General features: G+C 47.6%; 1 protein-coding gene across 3 annotated transcripts; it reads right to left on the bottom strand.

Annotated features, from left to right (window-relative positions):
* Nucleotides 1-12,702: 12,702 nt before the first annotated feature.
* On the bottom strand, nucleotides 12,703-23,094 carry PSMG1 (proteasome assembly chaperone 1). Of its 3 annotated transcripts, XM_053903071.1 has the most exons (7): nucleotides 22,912-23,093; nucleotides 21,614-21,720; nucleotides 20,229-20,380; nucleotides 18,401-18,463; nucleotides 15,449-15,647; nucleotides 14,441-14,577; nucleotides 12,703-12,915 (listed from the first exon to the last, which is right to left on the bottom strand). In XM_053903071.1, the coding sequence occupies exons 1-7, from the start codon at nucleotides 23,043-23,045 to the stop codon at nucleotides 12,841-12,843; spliced, it is 867 nt and encodes a 288-aa protein (XP_053759046.1). In that variant the 5' UTR covers nucleotides 23,046-23,093; the 3' UTR covers nucleotides 12,703-12,840. The 3 variants fall into 3 exon arrangements, with proteins under 3 accessions (XP_053759046.1, XP_053759047.1, XP_053759048.1); XM_053903072.1 differs by lacking the exon at nucleotides 18,401-18,463 and having other exon boundaries at nucleotides 22,912-23,094; XM_053903073.1 differs by lacking the exon at nucleotides 21,614-21,720 and having other exon boundaries at nucleotides 22,912-23,092.
* Between the last annotated feature and the right edge of the window lie 283 nt (nucleotides 23,095-23,377).

The raw sequence follows: 23,377 nt of genomic DNA, 5'->3' as shown, positions 1-23,377 counted from the left end.
TCGAGCTCCGCGTCGGGCTCTGGGCTGACCGCTCAGAGCCCAGAGCCCGCTTCGGATTCTGCGTCTCCCTCTGTCTGCCCCTCCACTGCTTGCACTCTGTTTCTCACATTGTCTCAAAAATAAATAAACATATTTTTAAAAAATGTTTCATTTACCTTTGGCTTTCAGCAATTTAACTATAAGGTGTTTTTCTCTTTGTTCTGTAGATAATGGCTGTCATTCCATCAAATTCAATTGTTCTTTCTTCTGACATCTGACTCATGCCATGAGCTTTTTATTTCAGTTAGTGTACTTCAAGCTCCAGAATTTCCATTTGCTTTTTTCCATTTCTGTTGAGATTCCTTGTGATTCATTGTGAGCATATTTTCCTTTAGTTCTTTGAACACACCTTTAATAGCTGCTCTGAAGTCCTTATCTGCTGCATCTCACGTCCGAGCTCTTCAGAGTCAGTTTCCGTTGACTGGTTTCCCCGTCTCCCTTCCCTGAGTTTGCGGAATACTTTAACTTTTCTTTGCAGGTCTGCCCCTTTTTTTATTTAAAACCAGACATTGTAGGCAACGTGTGGTAGCCATTCTGGATCCTGCTTTGTTGTGAGTGTTGTTCGTTTTAATAGACAATTAACTTGCCTCAACTTTGCCTGCAAATCTATGTCACTTTCAGTGGATAGCCACTGATAGCTCTGCTTATTATTTTTAAGTCTGGCTCCTGGGGTTTTCCCCCCACGTGCATAGTTTTGTAGTCAGGCAATGACTTGGGCAGAGATTATGCTAAGACACTTCAGGCCAGTAAGTCTTCCGTCTCCACTGTCTACACTGAGTGTGGACTGAGGGATGTTTTCACAAGGGCGGCAAGTTTACCAGTCTCCCAGCCTTCAACTTTTGCTGGATCTCCTATGGTTCCAGTATGCCTACACAGTTTAGCCACCAGCCAAGAATGCATGTGGGATTTGTCATCCATGGTCTTCTTTGGCTCTCTCGCTTCCAAAACTTCGTTCTTAAATTTCTAGTTGCTCTGTCAATCCCCCGATTCAAATCTGTTGTATGTAGTTGGTAAAGTCGCAAGTGTTCACCACCTGAGCTGGGTGAGATGGGAATGCCGGGATGTCTCCAGGCAAGATGGCCACAAACTCACCGCTCTGCCCGAGGTGGTATCAGTTTCCATGGGCACATTCTTCTCAAGTTGTTGCCTATCTTTAGTCGTTTTCCAATGGCCTGAAATGACTATCCTTGAAATCACCTGACTTCCTCACTACATTACCAAAAGCAGTCCCTAGATTTCATCCTAAAGGAAAGAGAAAGCCACTGCAAGGTCGTGAGCTACAAAACAGTATGAACCCAGCTCTATATTCTTAAATACCCACTCTGACTGCTGTGTGGGAAATCAGTTGGTTAGGGAAAGTTCCAGTTAGAGTGCATGTAGTAGCAAGTTAACAAGAAACACAACACAATGAGCTGCAACAACGGAAGAGATTTGTTGTGAAATAACTAAAAGATCCTGAGGTAGGACAGCACGTTGTGAGCCTGGTATTCATGATGTCTTCAGAACTGGAGTTCTAAGTCCCTGCGATGCCAGTGGATCTGTCTCAAGCCCTCATGATACTGAGATGTCTCCTCCAGGCTCCATGTACCTCATTTATATCCAAGAAGAGGGATGGTGTCTTTCCCCAACCATTTTACAAAGCTCTGAGCTTCCCTCTGATTGAACCAATATGCGCACTCCTAAATTAATCACCATGACCCAAAGAATTCAACGTGTAGACTGATTTCAACTGATCAGGACAGACCTCTCCCTCCACCCCCCCGCAGCCATCCACCCACCCAAACCCCATAACTGGGTATCTCTGGGACCTGTTAGAAAGGAGGAAGGACTCAGAGGAGACTGAGGAGACAGCCCACGAGGAGTGGCCCTGATTCCATTGTTCATGACCAGTCATATTAGTCAGTCTGGGCTGTCATAACAAAATATCACAAACTGTAGGGCTTAGACAACAGACATTTATTTTCCCAGAGTTCTGGAGGTTGGAAGTCCAAGATCAAGGTGTTTTCAGGGTGAGTTTCTGGGGACACCTCCTTCCTTGGCCACCTTCTCCCTGTGTCCTCACATGGCGTTTTCTCTGTGCCCATGTGTGGAGAAAGAGATTTCTGTTGTCTCCTCTTCTTCTTATAAGGACACCAATCTTGGTGGATTAGGGCCCCACCCTTACCTACTCATTTAACCTTAATGATTTTTAAAAGCCCAGTCTCCAAACACAATCACATTGGTGGTTAAGTCTTCAAGGAATGAATTGGGGTGGGAGAGGGGCATAACACCAGACAAGGGGCAAGGATCTGGGTCTCCTCCATTCTGGCCAGCATAGCTTCAGATCAACAATGAGCTGGAACTCCAGCCTGGAGATTTTGCACTGGACTCCCTGGCCAGCCTGGTAGGGAAGGGAGGAAGGGAGAGCCATTTAAAAAAAAAAAAAAAAAGAAAAATTAAAGCAATGGCTAAGATTGAAGACAGGAAAATATACCACTCATTATAATGAAGGGATTAAGGCAGTGGATGTCGGCTGTGACGCAAATACAGTGGCCACATCCCAAGCACTAGACTTTTAAGTTCCAAACCATCCATAAGTCAGGGGGGGAAATGGTAACTGAAAATGAAAAATAAAACCATATCTAAAGAAAATAAGTCAATTTTGAACCCAGGGAAGAATTATAATTAGATCTACCCTCCCGCGGTGTGTTGCTGGCATGGTGGCCTGAGGACTGCTCTCCACACCATGGAAATATGCCTCCTCAGCTGCCTCCCACCTCCCTCCCTCTGCATTTTCTTCCCATTCTTCCCCCAGGGCTGAGCAGAGTTATCCTTCCCTGACCGCCCAGATCTCTCTCTAATTCCTTACCCAGGCTGCCCCACAGAGCAACTGTTCTCTGATTTTGCTATGGACTGAGTTATTGTCCTTCACGCCATGTCTCCAAATTCATACCTTAAAACCTAACCCCCAGTGTGATGGTATTTGGGGACGGGGTCTTTGAGAGGTGATAAGGTCATGAAGGCGGAGCCCTCACAATGGGATTGGCGTCCTTTATAACAGGAGACATGAGAGAGCCTGCTTCCTTTCTCTTTCCACCAGATGAGGACGCAAGGAGAAAACGGCCATCTGCAAGCCAGAAAGAGTCCTCACCAGAAACTGAATCTGCCAGCATCTTGACTTTGGACTTCCCAGCCCCCAGCACTGTTAAGAGTAAGCTTCTGTTGTTTAAGGTGCCCAGGCTATGGTATCTTGCTTGTTATAGCAGCCTGAGCCAACGAAGATACTCAACAGCTCTCCTCCTCCTGCCCCACACAGTCTGCCCCAGTCCTCAGGGGACAGAACTGTCACCTGGAGAGACGTCCAGCCGAGAGGAGCCTGTTTGACTGGAGACCTCTAAACCAAATAGAGTTGATTCTTGTTATTCGTGGTAGTTGTAAAGTCTCCATGAACACTGGCTTGGCAAGTACTGAACCACTGCTCCTAGGGGAGATATGAACATGTATACAGTGTCCACCTATTTCAAAGATTACAATCTTCAATTCTAAAAACAACTCATCCGGGGAGATTCTATTTTCTTTACTTTATGAAAGAGAAACAAGGTTTAGCAGTACTAAGTGACTTGTCTGAGGGTATAACAACCAACAGATGCCAGAGTTGGGGTTCGACACCATCCAAACGGCCCCAGAGCCTCTTAGTCTACACTGCACTGTCCACTCCCGCATCCACCCTCCTGCTATCGCTGTATGAGGCAGGGACAAGAGCGCAGGGCGTCCCTTCGTTCAACCTCAGTTGGAAACACGCATCAGGCGACTCATTTCGCTACTCTGTGCATGTCCACATGAATGGCCAAAAAAGTCTTGGGAATATTGACCTGGGGCTTACAAATAAATGTTAATGGAGAGGAGAATTAACAAATATGGAATCCACAAATACTGAGGACTGGCTGCACTTCTCTGCTGCTGTAACATGAATAGGCAGGAGAGAAACCAGCCTTGAGAGGACATCTGTAGATGGGGCTGTTGTGTCTGTCACTCATCTGGGACAGTGGGGACAGATCCAGGCATCCATCAGGTGGGCTCCTCACTGACCACAAAGTCCACAAGAACAGAGGCTGGGTCTACCTTGCCCACCACTCCATCTCCACTCCTTGGAAGGAAGTATGTGCTGAGTGGTGGCCAGAGGGAGACGAATACTGAGGCTGAGAATTGGTGCCTTAACATGGGTCTTTATGAAGACGAAACAAAAGATTTAATGGGCATCCCTGAATACACACTCAGAAATGAGATCTGAACCAGGAGATTTAAAAGAAAAATAGTGTGGGGGCTCCTGGGTGGCTCAGTTCATTGGGCAGCTGACTTCAGCTCAGGTCATGATCTCATGGTTCATGGGTTTCAGCCCCACGTCGGGCTCTTTGCTGTCAGCGCAGAGCCTGCTTCAGATTCTCCGTCTCTCTGTCTCTCTCTCTCTGCCTGTCCCACACGTACACTCTCACCCTCTCAAAAAAAAAAAAAAAAACTTTACAAGTAAAACTATAGAAATCTTATGAAAGAAATCGAAGAAGACACAAAAAAATGGAAAAAGATTCCATGCTCCTGCATAGGATGAACAAATATTGTTAAAATGTCGATACTACCCAGAGCAATCTACATATTCAATGCAATCCCTATCAAAATAACACCAGCGTTCGTCACAGAACTAGAACAAATAATCCTAAAATGTGTATGGAACCAGAAAAGACCCTGAATAGCCAATGCAATCTTGAAAAAGAAAACCAAAGCAGGAGGCATCACAATCCCAGACTTCAAGCTATACTACAAAGCTGTAATCATCAAGACAGTATGGTACTGGCACAAGAACAGACACCCAGATCAATGGCACAGAACAGAGAACCCAGAAATGGACCCACAAATGTATGGCCAACTAATCTTTGACAAAGCAGGAAAGAATATCCAGTGAAATAAAGACAGTCTCTTCAGCAAATGGTGCTGGGAAAACTGGACAGCGACATGCAGAACAATGAACCTGGACCACTTTCTTACACCATACGCAAAAATAAACTCAAAGTGGATGAAGGACCTAAACATAAGACAGGAAGCTCTCAAAATCCTAGAAGAGAAAATAGGCAACAACCTCTTTGACCTCGGCCACAGCAACTTCTTACTCAACACCTCTCCAGAGGCAAGGGAAACAAAAGCAAAAATGAACTACTGGGACCTTATCAAGATAAAAAGCTTCTGCACAGCAAAGGAAACAATCAGCAAAACTAAAAGGCAACCGACAGAGTGGGAGAAGATATTTGCAAATGACATATCAGATAAAGGGTTAGTATCCAAAATCTATAAAGAACTTCTCAAACTCAACACCCAAAAGACAAATAATCCAGTGAAGAAATGGGCAAAAGACATGAATAGACACTTCTCCAAGGAAGACATCCAGATGGCCAACTGACACATGAAAAAATGCTCAACATCACTCATCATCAGGGAAATACAAATCAAAACATGATGAGCTACCGCCTCTCACCTGTCAGAGTGGCTGACATTAACAACTCAGGCAACAACAGATGTTGTCGAGGATGCGGAGAAAGAGGGTCTCTTTTGCCTTGTTGGTGGGAAAGCAAGCTGGTGCAGCCACTCTGCAAAACAGTGTGGAGGTTCCTCAAAAAATTAAAAATAGAACTACCCTACGACACAGCAATTGCACTACTAGGTATTTATCCAAGGGATATAGGTGTGCTGTTTCAAAGGGACACATGCACCCCAATGTTTATAGCAGCACTATCAACAATAGCCAAAGTATGGAAAGAGCCCAAATGTCCATTGATGGATGAATGGATAAAGAAGATGTGGTATATATACACAATGGAGTATTACTCGGCAATCAAAAAGAATGAAATCTTGCCATTTGCAACTAGGTGGATGGAACTGGAGGGTATTATGTTAAGCAAAATTAGTCAGAGAAAGACAAATATCATATGACTTCGCTCATATGAGGACTTTAAGAGACAAAACAGATGAACATAAGGGAAGGGAAACAAAAATAATATAAAAACAGGGAGGGGGACAAAACAGAAGAGACTCTGAAATACAGAGAACAAACTGAGGGTGGCTGGAGGGGCTGTGGGTGGGGAGATGGGCTAAATGGGCAAGGGACATTAAGGAGGACACTTGTTGGGATGAGCACTGGGTGTTATACGTAGGGGATGAATCACTGGAATCTACTCCTGAAATCATTATTGCACTATGTGCTAACTTGGATGTAAACTAAAGAATAAAAATTAAAAATAACAAAAATAATAAAAACGTAAAACAGTGTGGATATTTTTTATAATTCATCGGTTTGAGGTTATTTTTTTCCCCTAATTATAAAAATAATTCATGTTCATTGTTGGGGGAAAAATTTTAATTTTTTTTTAACGTTTATTTATTTTTGAGACAGAGAGAGACAGAGCATGAACAGGGGAGGGGCAGAGAGAGAGGGAGACACAGAATCTGAAACAGGCTCCAGGCTCTGAGCAGTCAGCACAGAGCCCGACGTGGGGCTCGAACTCATGGACCGTGAGAACATGACCTGAGCCGAAGTCAGACGCTTAACCGACTGAGCCACCCAGGCGCCCCGGGAAAAATTTTTTTTAAGTAAAAAGCATAAAAGTACCAACCCTCCACCACCTAAAAACAATTATGACTAAATCTGAGCCAATATTCTTCCAGTGTTTTGTCCAGTGTTTGACTACAGTTTGTTTTCCTCATAGATCCCTGCGCCCCACGCCCCTCTCCAACATCCCGCTTCACACCACAGGGAGGGGACGCCCATGCAGAGCTTAGGGTAGAGGAGCCAAACTCTGGACATCTCCAGTCCCCAGATGTGAGGGCTTGGCCTAAACCAGAAGGATGGAGATCCGAGACCAGTCTGAGCTGGTCCTTACCGTCCCCAGAGACGAGACTGCACGGAATTGGAGGAGGAGGGTGGGGACAGAGTGTAGATGTTGCTGGGGGGCCCCTACATGCATCTGGCTTCCCAAGCCAGGGCCGGGCAGAGGCCGGCACGACAGAACAGCAGCATCACGGGGCAGAGCCGTCCCTAGGTGGGGCCTGGCAAAATGCCCGACCCCAGAATTTTACCAGAACTACAAGAGACTGAGTCCCCCAACACAGGAGCAGAAGGCATGCCCCTTGGCAGTGTCAGAGGGTGTCCCTGAAACAGCCTTCCCCATCCCCAGACACCCCAGCAAGCTGGGCGCACTTGACTACACCCCCACGTGGCTGAGCTAACCCCCGGAGAATGGAGAACACAGATCAAGTGGAAGCCCACGTCCCCGGACACTGGCGGGAGAAGCCGGGACAGGCCTTCTCAGTGTGACCCCTGCCCTGAGGCCCAAGTCAGTGCCTCACTGTCCCCCGGGACACCCCGGGGAAAGGGCTCTCTCTGAACTGACATAGATTTAGTTCCTGTCGCTGGTGGAATGTGGGCCCAGAGGAGAAATGATAATCCAGCCACAGGAAACCCGACTTGTGTGGCCAGTCAGGTGTGGGCATGGAGTGCACTCGAGATACATAGATCTTTCTTCTCCAACGGGGCGTGTTCTGATATTTTGCTCTGATTTCTACTCACAGAGAAACTCATGATAATCCTGAACTGCTGTGGCTAAAATCCCACTTCCCAATTGTGAGAAAGCCCTCACTGTTCTCTCGTCTCTGCTACAACGTTGGCTTCTGGCTTCAGGTCCGTAACTCTTACCTGCCGAGAATTCTTACCTGAACATGGTGTATGTTCACGGTCACGTCTTCCAGGGCTGACTCTCCACCCTCTCATCTTTGCTCCTGCCCAGTGAGTTCCCCAAAGTCCTGACAGCGCATCTCCCCCACCCTCGAGCTCATCCATCCAGGCGGCTCAGGTGCTAGGGAGCCAGGAACGCGTGCTGTCCGGCCGTCCAGCTCCATGGACATCCAGAGGCTGAACGGACGGTTACTGGCTGAGCGGGTAGGGGCAGCTTTTGGAAAAGGCAGCACGTAGCTGAGTCTTGAAAACAGCGGGCAGGTAGGGTGGGAAAGATACATTAATCTGGATGAACCAAGGAGCCTGAACAGGGATCAGCTCTTTGGAGTTGATCTGACAAACAGAAATGGCAGGATTCCCAGATCACAAGGGGACTGTCCTCTGGGGGCATGGTAACAGGGAGCGGAAGGGGGGACACGGGGGCACCGGGGCTGATGAGAAAACCAGTGTGGCACTAAAACAAGCCTTCTGCGGACCTGACAGGCTAGTCTGAGAATGGGCGAGCGAGCCGTCTGAGAGCAGTTGGACCCGGTGAGCTAGGGCAGGCACACCGCACCGCGTACCAGCACAGACTTGTTCCAGAAGCACCGGAAGCCAGGAGGCCAGAGAAGGGAAGATGGCTCCGGCTCCTTCTTCAGCAGGACCGAAAGAAGGTTCTAGAAGCGAGCTGGTTAAGCGTCTGACTCTTGGTTTCGGCTCAGATCATGATCTCGTGGTTCGTGGGTTCAAGCCCCCCCCATCGGGCTCTATGCTGGCAGCTCAGAGCCTGCTTGGGATTCTCTCTCTCTGCCCCTCCCCCATCTGTGCCATCTGTCTTTCAAAATAAACTTAAAAAAAAAAAAAAGACAGAGAAGGTTCTAGAACAGGAGAGAAGTAAGCATGTTTGTGAATGGAAATACAACATCCTAGGGAGAGAAAGAAAATGAAGATTCAATCAAAAACCTAAGCAGATCATCAGTCAAAAAGCAGAAGTGCTTTTGTGGTTATAAATAACATCTAAAACTTTCTAAATAAAAAGGACTTCATATCTTAAAAGTCCCAACATTTCTGTGAACTTACAGTAATTGCATGGCCTTTTATCCTTTCCTCAAGATACCTTTAAAGTTCACTGCAGCTATGAGGATTCAACGTAAATCATTCCGTTTCCTTTGAAATAAATACACTCTGAGCTATTTTGGTGTGGGTCATGTTTAATAACGGTTTCACAATGTGTAGACACGAATACACGAACAACCTCACATTTAATATTATGAGATTGAGCAGACAGCCAAGTTATTAATATGTGGTTGAAATCCAGCACTCTGGCCGTTTAGAACAGGCAGCGGAATTTGTGAGTAATCGCCAGCAATGCTCAGTCTGGCAGCCACATGGCAACCGAAGAGACAGGCTGTTTTGTTACAAACATCAAAGGCCCGCATTTGCCCCAGTGGAGACCCCCACCATTCGGCGCACTCGCAGAGCAAAACCATCGCGTGGAACTCTAGAGTCCGGGGGGTGAGAAGGCCTCGGGGGCGCCCACGGACCCCACCGCAGGCCAGCAGCTCAGGGACAGGGTAGGCCAGCGTGCCCGCCGATTCCGGGGCCTTGCCCAGGCCCCGCATCTCCTGAAGTTGGAGGCATTCTGGGGTGGACGGAGGAACCCAGCCTCTTCCGGGGTGAGCCTAGAAACCAGCCTGGACGGAGCTCGTCTCGGCCGGGCCGGCTGGCACCTTGCGTCCGCCACCGGGTCTGCGGGCCAGGCCTAGCGGGTAGCGCTGTCTGGATTCTGACTCAGGGCGGCGGGCGGACATGCCCTGGGATGGCCGCCCTGGCATTTCAGCAGCTCCTGGCCGGGCCTCACCAGGCTCGTCCAGAGGACTTGACATGCCAGGAAGACGCTGCAAAATGCCGTTTTGCGTCTAGGGCGCAGTTCTGCCGCCAGCTCTCGGACTTCTGGTCCGTTACCCTTAACCGAACGCCCGCAAAGATCCCTCGCCTGGCATCTTCCTGCGCCACGGCCCACACGCCCTGTGGCTTCCTTTCCAGCAGGGACTCAGACCCTCAGCTCCCCAACTGGCACAGCGGGAAACAGGTTCCCGCAGAGACTTCTTAACGGACAAGGGGGATGAGCGTCGGAGAGCCAGGTGGGGGGCCGAGTGCAAGACGCCCCCAGAAGCCCGCGGTGGGAGGGACCCCAGCTGCCGCTCCGTGCCCAGAGCCGCACCTGGGACTTGAGATGTGGGGCTGCTGAGGAGGGGAACCTGGTTCTTTCGGATCAGTTCCATCCCTGGGAGGCTGAGCCATCTCTGGTCACTGGGTTTCCAGTCTTCTGGATGGTTCCAGTGGTGAGGCCCAGGAGCCCTGCATTCCCAGCCTCGGGCGGGCAGTTTTGTAGGAAAAGCCAAGCTGCTTAAGCCCAGCCCTCACCAGGGCCGGACCCCGTGGGGCCCAAACTCCAGGGGCTCTTCCTCGGCCTGTTCCAAGGACGGTATGAAATGACAGCTGTAAACGTGTCCAGGCAGTGTCAGGTGTGGCACGGTCCCCCTCCCTGGGCTCAGTCGCAGGAGCTCCTCTTCCAGGATGCAGTCCGGGTTGAGGGGGACTAACAGCACCCCGAAACGGCAACGCGGACGGAGAAGGGAGAGGGAGGCTTAGTAACTCTTCAGTCCTGTTTCTAAGTAAGCAAAACCGACACTCACACCAGAAACTGCACTGACCTGGCCTCCGTGAAAACCCTCTCCTCTCTCTCCCAGATCTGCTTAATGGACCCAGACGGCACAGGTGAATTCACAGGGAACCAGGGCTCACCTGTCTCTTGCGAGCCATGTTAACGACACTCAGAATGATGTGCCCTTTGCCTCCCTCCTTTCCTTTCCCAAATCAGTAATGGGGTGACCGTGTCATGGGCCTTCACTAGGCAAAACGTAACCTGCAGAGAATACCGCGAGGCTCCCGTCTGTGGCCATAAACAGATTTCAGCAGCATCAGAGGGTTCCTTAAACAGGTCACCAGATCGGCGCCACTGGTGCTTTTCACACTCAAAAACGTTTGTGGCGACCGGATTTCACGTGAGGGGTGGCCCGCAGCTCAGACACCCAGCACCCAGACACTCTGAAGTCGGGTAATGACATTAAGACGCTACACCCTGCGGAAGGCATGACAGGCGACAGTGCCTCCTGTTGCTGCAGGCTCCCGAGCAAGCCTCACCTGAGCTTTCCTTGAGGGCGCCTTGCGGGGAGCGCGCCCGTGAGCGATCCGCGTGGACCCTGAACAACCAGGGCTGTGGGCGGCCGGCAGTGCAGACGCTCTCTCCTCATCGTTCTGGCACATCCTCCTCCCTGCCCCGCTCCCCAGCCCAAATTAAAGATCACAGGACTTGAATACGCTTCAGAAAAGAGTGTCCGCTGGCATTAAAAAGAGAGACGTCAGCATCGTAGGTGACCATTTCGGTTCATCCCGATCACTCTTCTCCAAAAACCACCACCATTCACATCAGTGACTTACTCATATGAATAGAACGACAGATTCTAGGTCTCTGAAGAGTTACTGATCTGTTACTCTTAATGAATCTCAGTGCAAAGTAAGGAACGTTTCACAAGCCCCCCGCCCAATAGTGATGAACCCAACCACTCACCGCACACCTCCCCCAACTACACCACTCCTGGCCGTTATATTGCCAAGAATCGTGGTTCTTGAGTTCGGCATGCAGTACTGAGAAGGGACGGTGGGGGGGAGGGGGGGCAGTGCCTGTCGCTCTATCCTGGCTGCACCGGGCAGTCGGGACCCTCGGGACAGGCACACAGGCGTGTGCACGCGGAAGTACCATCCTCCTGTTCATCAAAAGCCATTTTTATATGTTTATATTTACAACCACCCAACCACACAAGCAGATAGATTCTTCCTCACTGAGCAGATGAAAAACGGACACCTGAAGGAAGAAACGCTTACTGCACACTTCCATTAACTCATTAATTTTCCTTTCTGGTTCTATCTGCAGTTTACAGATGAGTAAACTGGGGCTCCCAAGGGCCTTACGGCATCTACCCACAGCCACACAGCCTGTAGGGGACGGCCTGGGATTTGCTCATTTCTAAGGTCGCTGTGTTCGTGACCACCCTAACCTGCAGTGCAAGAAAAGGCTCCAGACGAGACCCCAAAGCCACCATCGGGCTCTGCAAACACACTTCTGAATGGATGCATCCACTTCTGCAACGAGGAGGATACTTCAACGTCCCGCACAAGGGCACATTCACATGCGCCACATGCAAGGCCAGGGGCAGTGAGGGTGGGGAGCCATGTCCCCACCCCAGCCCATCGGGAAGGTACAAGTACGCGGTCTAAATCTGTAACATACAAACGATTCTGTAACTAAGAAGATGAAAAAGAGATGAGAAGCACTTCTCAACTCCAACATTTGAAAATCTGCGTTCACCGATGCAGTTTGGTGTGTGGTCTTACGTTGTGGCTCGGCTACATGGAGCTCAGGACTCCCCCCACATCCTAACGACGGCAGTCCCCACAGTGCTGGGGCCACGGCACAGCGGGAGCTGTACCAGGCCCGGAAAAGTCTGTGCAGAGGCCACCGTCAGGTGGTACTGAAAAGTGAGGAAATGCACATTTCTTTTGTTTCATTTTGAGCAAATACAGAACCTTGTTACCCTGTCAATTTTTACCCACAAAAAAAAAAAAAAAACCCATAAAATACAAACTTTTCACATACTAAGAATCACCAATCAACTTTCAAATATCACACAGAATTTTTCCACTAAAGTAACTATACCTATGTATTAATAAAACCTGTTAGCTGTGGCTTTTTAAAAGTCTAACTATATTACTGTAAAATATTCAAATAAAAAACAACACTCCCACCTAGTGGATACAAGAAAACATCTGGCTCATATCACCAAAGAAAGGAACTAAAACTACAATGAATTTAAAATAAGTTTATTCTGTTCGAACACCCTCAAAAGACCCCCTTGGAAAAAAAGAACCAACAAAACGGGCCACGCAGCTCCCTTTAAAGGAACGGGTGGGTAATAACACACTGTACAAAACCACCTCTGGAATCACGTGTAAATGTTACTCTGGATCTCATTTGTTGTCATCAACTTCTTCAGTATCTCTGTGCTCTGGGGAATATTCTGGAAGAAGAGAAAAAAATTGTTAATACAGGGAGATGGAGAACTCGGTTACAACGAACCCACCCACTCCAACCCCACACGCTCAGGACATCGACGGAGCACCTGACCGCGGCAGCGCATCTCCGTGTTCCCGCAGAGGAAACATCTAAGCATGTCCTCCCCCTGCCCCAAACCCGCTGGGGGTGCCACACGGCCTTGACACACACCAGCCCGGCCTCTCTCCCACGGGAGCTCTCTCGCCCCTGCGCCCCCAATTCCAACTCTGCCCCGCCCTCCTCAAAGGCGCCCCGAGCCTGCCCCCTTCTGCACTCCCAGCCGCCCCCCTGCACGCACCCCTCTGCACACGCCCCCCTGCACACGCCACTACCCACGGGGATCCATCCATCTCTCAGATCCAGCCAAAGTGCCAGCCTCGCCCCAAACGAGCCTCGTCCCCTCCTCCTCTCCCTCCCCCCCCTCCCCCTCCCCTGCCCTGACTGGCATCACAGTCCCCTGCGCCACCGTCCCCTCCGCCACCTGCAGGCCAAGGCTGGGCACGACAGCAGGGACAGACCAGCCACGGCCCGCACTCACCAGGCAGTGGGAAGAGCCTATTAGGCGTTCACTACAGACACGAACCGACTATTAGCATGTGCTCTGGAAGTGGTGCTAACTAGAGAACCGCTCGTGACTCCCGGTAATTTGAAATTATGCTTGGATTACATTTGTTTTCCGGTTTTATTGCTAACAATTCAACAAACGACCGGGCATCCTCCTACGTGCCAGGTACATGACGGGGCGGGGGGGGGGGGTGGTACCGAAATGGAGAAACGCGGTCCATTCCCACGGAGCTGACCACCTAGCAAGCAAACGAATTTACGAGCTAACCCCAACAGAACATGCCCAAAAAGGTGTCTTAACGCCAATGGCCATTCTAGAATAAAGCAGGACTTGCACTGCGAACACTGTTGCAGTCTCTTCCCTGTAAGAGAGAAGTTCTTCACCAGGGTCCATGCACTTCCAGCAAGCCCCTCGGGGACAGGAGGGGGGCGGGGTCCTCAACTACCGGCAACCACAGGCAAACTTGTGCACACGTCCCAGCGTGAACCTTCCTGGGGAAAGAGCCCACGACACACGCACCGAGAACACGCACCGAGGGCAGCCAGCCCCACGCAAAATTAAGTGAATCAACGTTGATAATCTGACCCCTGCTGTGCTCACGACTGCCTTCTTAAACATTGCACCTTCCAAATGAGTCAGTTACAGAAACTTCCTGAACAGTGAAACCATCTTTCTACATAGCCGCCTGGGATTTATATCCACACACTGCAAGGATCTACCATGAGAAAGTGGGAAAACAGTTCTCGAGTTACAGGAGCACATCTAAAAGGGTGACGGGCCCACTCAACGTGCCGGACTAGAAAGCTTTGTTCTGAGAAAAAAGGATCTCTAAGCGTTGCTTGGGTTTTACATTGGTACCAGAAATTTGCACCTGTTACTAAGTTCGTGGCAACTCAGCTATTAAGTCAGTGAGTGAAAACCTTACCTTAACCAAACCTTTCAAGCTTCTGGAAGAAAGGACAGGCTTAAAAGCTCCAACTGTAATGAGGTCTAACTTCGTCACATCAGTATAGCACAAGTACAGAATCGCAGGGATTTTCCACACTTGGCAGTAACTCAGAACTATGAGTCATACAAGGGAAAAAACCATTGAAGTCTTCTACTATGTGATTTTTTAAACTAAACATCTCTATATAAAAAAGGCTACTTTTAAAAACAGTTGTCTCTGTTGCCTCCCTTAATCAAAGTGTTTACTGCCATATTAAACCCCTTACAATGCATATGTTCTTTCAAAGCTAATTTATCTTCCTAATTTCTTGCATTTATAAACAGTTTATTTTGCATTTCCTGAAAACACAGAGACACATCTTAAGTAGCTTCAAGATTAAAATTTTGCTGAATATAATAAATTAAAAGTAAATAATAAATACATAGTGCACAATGTAAAATACTCAGCCACTTATTCTAGTAAACCTAACATTTAACGGGGGAAAAAACTTTTACTTATTAACAAATAGCAATTATATAATATATCAGCTACTGAAAAGTAACTGACAATCTCATTTTGATACGATGCTAGGGTATAATTAACAGGAGTAAAAAATAAAATATTGACAACACTACTACAATTCAGTTTCTGGAGACTTCTATGTCGACAATTAAAACATACTTTACCAACTTTCCGTGCACCAACAATTTACATCTAACACTGGCCTGCGTGATGAGTTATCACGGACCAAAAAGAAACAGAGCAACTCTGAAGCCTAGCAGTTAATTACGAACTCTGAGCTGCTCTCGCGTGGGAACTGTGTGTCTGGAAAATGTTAAAACTCACATCAAGCACAACCTACTAGCAACAACAGACATTAAAGACAAACAGCAGAACACTGGTATCAGTCATCATCAGAAACTACTTTAAAAAGACCTCCAACAGTCAAATAACCAATTCAACAATAATAAGCTGTAACGTAAATATTACAAATTTTAATACCACCTGCGGCAGGAAGATCATGTACAATATTTGGTTGCTCTAGCAGTGAGCAGCACGGAGGCTCTTTGAAATTCTCTGTTTTTAGGGCTTTCAGGAAAGGAGAATGGAGGCTGCTGGTAGATTCTGCGGTTTTATAGTCAGTAACATGTCGACACGTGAGCACAGTCACTTGCATGTTCTTCCTTGGACAAGAGCCAAAGACCTAGCAAAAGTGACCCCAAGTTAAAAGACATCTCTAATTTTGTTACAGAATAGAAACATGCCTCTAGCTGTTTACCCAACACCATCCACCGTGCCTTGCGAGGTGGACGCGTCCACTGAAATACAGAGTACGTGCTTTGCTGTCCTGTCCCCTCACCTGGGCGTGATCTCGGTTCTGTCACGGTCTAGCTTGGTGATTTTCTACGTCACTCTCCTCATCTGTGAACTAAGAACGACAGTACTGCCCACCCACCTGAGGGAACTGCAACCTGTAGTAAATGGAAGTCAGGAACACACACGGCCAGAGCAGCTGCGGGGATAACCAGGACTGGCACCGAGAGTGGACCTGCCACTTGACTACGAGATCTCGACTAAGAGAGGTTATGTCTAAACACGGCTTTACTTGCAAGCTACCTTCAGAATAGGAGTCTATCAGCAAAAGGAAGCGATCCCCTTTCTCTAATCCATGTACTGATGTGTTCTAGAACACTTTTTAATGAAGACGTTTCTAAGCTGCAAGTTGTATGAATAGTGCTGTATCAGTGCAAATGATTAAGTTCACTATTTCGATTGTAGGCAAGTTTCAATCACTCTAGACCTTTATTTCCTCCCAAGTTTGTATTTCATGAATTTCCAAGGACGCTTCCAGCTTTTAAAATCTATGGTGATGTAAACCCAAAAAAAAGCAGCTATTTTTTAAAGAAAAAAAAAAAAGGAGACTTTAGGCCACTTTGGAAAATATTTTATGAAAAGAGAATGGCTTTTCAAACAATAACAACAGAACTAAAGATTCTATGTGTCATAAAGGATTTGTAAGCCTAATTTCATCATATCACAGATCTGTAAACAAACAAAAAATAGTTATCACAATAAACATCTGTCAGCAGGTACATCCCATTTAAGATACATTACTGGGGTGCCTGGGTGGCTCAGTTGGTTGAGCACCTGACTTCGGCATGGTCACGATCTCACGGTTCATGAGTTCGAGGCCCACGTTGGACTCTGTGCTGACAGCTCAGAGGCTGGAATCTGCTTCAGATTCGGTGTCTCTCTCTGCCCCTCCCCTGCTTGCACTATCTGTCTCTCTCAAAAATAAATTTAAAATTTTTTTAATTAAAAAAAAAGAAAAACAACATTACTCACCAGGCCTAAGTTATCATCCTCCCTGTAATACCTATAGTCTGAATTCACACTTGAGCACTCTGTTAGACTATGTGTGATTATTAGGATTTTGTGGCTGACATGAACCAAACAGTAGGGGGACCCAAAGAGTGTCCCGCAGGGAAAAAAAAAAAAAATACTGATTAAAAAGTTTTTTAAGTCTGGAAGAAAAAAGGTGCTCTGTAGTACAAAAATAATAAAATATTTTTGACGTAACAGTCATCCTACTTAAATCAAAAAACACGAATTAACACAGCAGTTTCCTGCCCTTCTGAGATCGGAGGAAAGCTAGGGACTCTCTCCCTAGAAAAATAAATATTGGTACAAAACACAAAATCACATACAGGATCATGGGAAGGGTCAAAGACCTTCTTAAATAATTCCTCATTTAATAAAATGTATTTAATAACTTTTAATAAAGGTCTCTAAGTATGCCAATCTGGTCTGAAACAGGCATACACCAAATTTCTTATTTCTAATGAATTTAATGTTAACAGCTATACAAAAATATATCTAAGATTTAAGCCGAAATGTTACTAAGATATATATGAGACCTACTTCCTTTAAAAATAATATGCAACAGGGGGCACCTGGGTGGCTCAGTTGGTTAAGCATCTGACTCTCGGTTTCGGCTTCAGGTCACAACCTCAGTTTGCAGGTTCGAGCCCTGCATGGGGCTCTGCGCTGACAATGCACAGCCTGGTTGGGATTCTATCTCTCTGCCCGCTCCTCTCTGCTCTCTCTCTTTCAAAAATAAATTAATTATTTAAAAATAATAATAATATGCAACTACCAGAATCATGAGTATTCTCTAAAACTCCTAAATTCTTTGCTGAAAAATGACTTTCTTTTTTGATTCTTTTTAACATTTATTTATTTTTGAGAGACAGAGCATGAACGGGGAGGAGCAGAGAGTGAGGGAGACAGAGAATCCCAAGCAGGCTCTAAGCTCTGAGCTGTCACCACAGCGCCCGACGCGGGGCTCGAACCCACGAACCATGAGATCATGACCTGAGCTGAAGTCTGACGCTTAAACGACCGAGCCACCCAGGCGCCCCTGAAAAATATGTTTTATTGGGCACATACCACGTGCACAATTTTCCCACAAAATGAAGCCTCAATTAATTTCTCCTAATGCTAAGAAAAACGGATGTAATATTTTGGAATTTGGAGCGAGCAGCAGCCGGGCGCCAACCCCCTGAATCCAGCTCACACCCATTTCCTGCCTCCCACTTCGGGGCATCTCCAGCCAACACTGTCAGCACTGCTGTCTTCTGCCCCTGGCCGTGACCCGGTTCCGTTTCTTGTCAGTAGCCCGCTTCTCTTTCGAAGGTCACAACATGGTGGATGGGAAGGATCACGAGACGCTTTAGGCTTCTACGACCCGCAATCTTCAGCACATTGCTGATTACATTTGTTAAATGAGTTTTTATTCTTCGAATTTTGTACTAGATTGCTACAATGTCTTTTAGAAAAACAACAACAAAGACTTCTGTTCCAGCACTTAGCTACGTAGGTTCAAGCATCAAGATAGAGAACGCCTAAGGAACGTCAGTCGGTGTGACCACAGGCCAGCCTTCACTTGTCTCTTACCTTGTCCAGCCACTGATACTGCTGGTCTTCAGCAACATAGCAGCTGCACTGACAGAGCAAGACCTGGAAAATCACATTCCAAGTATTCTGTCAGGTCAAATGACTTCTACACACACCCCAAACTATCACCATTTACATTATCATTTGAATCCTAATATAGCCTTTAGACAACACGGGTCTTTCTGCACTGCTATTGGCTTATTCGTTTATCTTTAAAATTTAAGAATCGAGCCACTACTGGCAGTTAGCACGAGAATAAAGTACACAGGGACAGAGTGACCGCAAGAGCTCGCACAGGAGACCCTGAAGATACTACCAGTAAATGGTACCAGCATCTTCTTTATAGCACAGGAATTACCAGTCCTGTTGCCCTTCTGGGGGGTCACACACCATGAAGACCGAGTGCAAAATAAACGTAAACACTATAAAATGTAAGCGTTATGCAAACACTAGGAGCTATCAGAGCGAATGACAGCCTGACAGCACCTCAGCCCAAAGGGCATTCTAGAACGGTACCGGTGCCTGTGAACATGGTATTATTTTAGAAACCAAGTTCCAAACCATATGGTCAAAATGAAGTGATTTGTGACGACCCCATGCCATAAAATGATGGATTCTTGATTATTAATACTCATGGAATGATATTATCCACTGAACTCAACATCCATTAAAATAGTGCCAGAAATGTTGACACTTAATTACCCAAGGGAAGCACAGGAGGGGAAAACGGTGCCTGGCGATAGGGGAAAAGACAAAGACTGGATACGTAATGAACTACACACGCAGGTTCTGAATAATCAAGAGAGAGCTGAGTAATAAATGGTACGACCAGACGGAGGGACAGAAATTTCTCCTACCTGACCTTCACAACCCATTCTAAAGTGAAATATTTCCAACTAAAGGTCAAATCGAAAACATGCTTAGTTTCGTTATATCCTATAAATGCTGGATGTGTATAAAAATCCTCAAACTTAAATAGCTTTGGATTACATGTTAAAAAAAAAACGGTAAGTATTACAAAATCAAACTTTACATTTTAAAAGGCTAACATGTGGAACCCTTACCTTTTGAAAGAAGCCACATTATAATATTTTGGAATTAGTGACTTCTTCCATTGTTTGGGACCCCTGCCCTGGCCCTTGTTCAAGTGTTCAGCAGCTGTGGAACGGTACTCTGTCAGACAAGCAGGTGGGGACACACGTCACCTGCCTGGCCACCTCATCTGCCTGACTCATCTCTCAAACTGCCCACTGGGCCGTGTCCTCTCAATGGACCCAAGATTAGGACTCAAATGCACAGGACACGAGGAAATTCCTTAGCATCAGCTCCAGAATGACTTTTCGGACTTAACAAATCAGGACAAATCAGGACAGGGGAGAAGCTCGATGTCCAGAGAATTGTGCTGAGAACGCACACAGCTTCCATCTGTTCAGCAAACGTTAACGGAGCTTCCAGCATGAACCAGGCATTTGCTGAACACTGGGTACACGGCAACAAAGGACAAGCCCCTGCTTTCTCAGAGTGAACACGGTTTTGCACACTTAAGAGTTGCACGCTGAAAGAATTTTGTGAATGAGCGCAAGGTCTGAATGTCTACTGTTTATGGTTTTTTCCTACCAAAGCGATCTCCAAATTTCCTAGGAACTTTATCAACACACTGTATATATCCTGTTGCTATTCACGTAAACAAAAGAGTGCTTACTAGCACTGCCTACAGGCAGAATTCCTCAGCCCAACAGGAGAGGTAAAGGAACACGAACTTCAAACGGACACCACATGAACAATGCTAAACAACTACTTCTGAAGCATACGAGCAATCCCCACGTACCGAGGGATTCGATTTTAGATGATAAAACACACAAAAGGCATCCGTCGGGGAAAGATGTACGGTGTCCGTTGTTCTACACCATTCATTCCAGAGTTTGGCACAACCGACTTCTTCCCAGACTCCTGAATTCATAACAAATGACGACAAAAATGCTGTGAAAAACAATTCACATTGAGTTAGTGCTTGGTTCTGCAAGCTGCATTTTCTACAGTAAAAAACAGCTCCAAGTTACCCTAGAATTCTAGCGCTACAAGAGCCATTAAGACCACTGACCTTACACCACCCTTTTGCAGGAAAGGAAACTGAGGCCTCAGGAAGTTAAAGGCTACTGCCCCCAAATACAGATTAGAGGCAGGAACTGAGGACACAGGTTTACTGCCGGACTTTACCGCACACTCACGATGTACCACTTGCGGGAAAATTCCAGGCCAGGAGCATTTTACGTCAATGAGTCCGTAGTTATATACCATGTACTTAACGATGTCCTCCAAGCACTGGGGCTACCTCATAGGGCAAGGGGTCTACTTCACTGGAGACCCTGAAGGCTCTCCCCCCAGCCTGTGAACTGGCTAAAACTACACAGGTTTGTGCACGTGCACGTGTACATTGTTCTGGACGAACTCTGCTCTGTGCTAACATTAACCTATCAGATGCAGGCATCCATGAACAGGCCTTCAAACTTGAGGGCTCAAAAACGTTAGCGACGGAACGCTCAGAATTGTGAGCGATCATAGTTACTTTTAGGGTTCTCACCGTGCTATCAAGAGCCCGTTAATTCAAACACCGTGAAGAACCACTGGTGCAAGGGGGCCACGTACACATGCCACCTCTGTCCCTCCAAGTCGGCCCCAAACAGACCCAGGAGTCTCAAGAAATCTGGATACCTCAACACACTATAAACCCAGTTCCCGGAATTTACAACCTCCTGGAGCTAAGAACACTTCCTTTTTCATTTTTTTTTTTTTAATACTTAAAAAAAAATTTTTTTTTAATGTTTATTTATTTTTGAGACAGAGAGAGACAGAGCATGAACGGGGGAAGGTCAGAGAGAGAGGGAGACACAGAATCCGAAGCAGGCTCCAGGCTCCGAGCTGTCAGCACAGAGCCCGACTCGGGGCTCAAACTCAGAGACCATGAGATCATGACCTGAGCCGTAAGTGGGAAGCTCAACCGACTGAGCCACCCAGGCGCCCCAAGAACACTTCCTTTAAGTCTTATTGGTGTCACATGAGGAGGCATAGATTTTACCCAGATACAAAGTTACTCTGCTATGACTTTTTCTAAAAAAGTAACAGACATTTGAAATCTTTTATGATGGAAAGCAATAAGTAACTTTGGATTTTGCTCTTTCAACAAAAGGTTCAGTCTAACATATCTCCACTCACCTACTGCATTATTTCCTATAGCAATTATGAACTTGGAGCAAGGATATTTTTCCAGCAGAGAAACTTCCAAAGATGTTTTTGTTTGTCTTCGAAAGAGCCGCACCTCCCTAACACAAGAAACAAAAGACAAAACTGAAACAACTTAAATATACTTAGTACCATATAAGGAGAAAAAGGGTACTATAAACACGTCTTATAATAGGTAACACGCAAACTCTAAACTCATAAAGAATGTAATTACAATTGAAAGGAAACAACAGGTTGAAGCAACAATAACTAACATAAAACCACCTGATGCAAAACTCATGGAGAACTCCACAATGAAGATCAGGCTGTCCACCTGACCCACTGATCAATCAATCAATCTTAGCATCCCTAAAAGTGGGACAACTGGGTCACAGCGGGCAACAAGAAACACCAAGCACCACCGCGGAAGCATTCTTGCCAGCAAAATACTGAACTTGCACCTGACCACGCCTCTAAAAGGAACATCCATTTACAGGAAGCAGGTAATGGACACACACGTTAGATCAGACAAATCCAGAGTGTGCGACATCCTACTGGACACGTCTCTCAGCACGGGTGAGAAGGGGCTGCTCTAAATGATGGGCATCTCAAGAGACAGAAAAGTACAAAGGTAATGTGTGGACCTTGTCAGGATTTTGATTTACACAAACACACTGTGAACATCATGTTTGAGATTACTGAACAAATCTGATCATGCACGGACTATTAAATGGTAACAGGAATTATTAATTTTGTTAGGGGTTATAACAGCATATGCAAGAAAGTGCCTATATCGTTTGAGGTGCATTCTGAAAAATGTCGAGGTGAAAGGCTATGGTCACTCGGGGTGGCGGGAGATAAATGCGGCAAAATCTTCATTAACTGCTGAATTTACATGACTGGGTAGGGATGAAGGGTCGCTTTACTACTTTCTCCAACCTGTGTGTGTTTGGAAATCTGTTTTTAAAGAGACAGATCATCCACCTGCTGCCGATACCGATGCTAACGAAGAGTGGGGCGGAGGATAAAGAGGCTTTTGAGAGAGCTGTCTTAAGTCCACGAACCAAACACGCGACGACCGCGGGGCCCAGCGACGGCACCGCAGCCCGGGAACACGTCACGAGTGCCCCCAAGTCCACGCAGAGGGAGGGCCCTGCGAGGCCGCGGGCTGGCTCTGCCGGCCGCGCCGAGGCCCCCCGCTGAACCCCGGGCAGGTTGTGCCGGGCGAGCCCCAGGCAGAGCGGGGCCGCGGACCGGCCGCAAGCCCCAGGGTCCTGCGCCCAGGACCTCACCTCTTCCGCGCCAGCTGCCGCCGCACCTCCCTGTCCTCGGCCGTCTCCCTCCTCTCGTCCTCCTCTTCCTCCTGGTCTTCCGTCCCGGCTCGGCACGGCGCCTTCACCACCTCTCCGAAGAACGTGGCCGCCATACCCACCCCGCCACCTTCCCAGGCTAACCGCGGCGCACCGGCTCGGCGCATGCGCCCCCGCGCCGCCACGCCCCCTGCACCGCCCCCGCGCCCCTGAACTCCGCCCTCGCGCCACGCCCCCGCGCACGCGCGCCGGGTGCCTGAGGCCGCGCCAATCCCGAGCGTCTTCTCCCGCAGCTTGAGTCCGCAGGGGCACCGAGAGGCTTGATGACTGCGGGCTAGGGGGGCGAGCCGGCGGCGGGGTTGGGGCCTGCGGCGTGGGGCCTGGGCCGGTGACCGACCCGGGAGGAGCCGGCTCAGCCGCCCTTCCTTCCCTCACCCCGAGTCCGTCC

The sequence above is a fragment of the Panthera pardus genome, unplaced genomic scaffold (genome assembly GCF_024362965.1).
Source record: "Panthera pardus isolate Hobbes unplaced genomic scaffold, ASM2436296v1 HiC_scaffold_16, whole genome shotgun sequence".
Lineage (NCBI taxonomy): Eukaryota > Metazoa > Chordata > Mammalia > Carnivora > Felidae > Panthera > Panthera pardus.
This window is presented reverse-complemented; position numbering and strand designations above follow the sequence as displayed.

Coding starts and splice junctions, on each gene's coding strand:
- PSMG1 (XM_053903071.1), bottom strand. CDS start 23,045: ATGGCGGCCACGTTCTTCGGAGAGGTGGTGAAGGCGCCGTGCCGAGCC. Junction 18,464..20,228: donor ATCTAAAATCGAATCCCTCG/GTACGTGGGGAT, acceptor GTGATTTTCCAG/GTCTTGCTCTGTCAGTGCAG. Junction 15,648..18,400: donor AGTATCAGTGGCTGGACAAG/GTAAGAGACAAG, acceptor CACTTTTGCTAG/GTCTTTGGCTCTTGTCCAAG.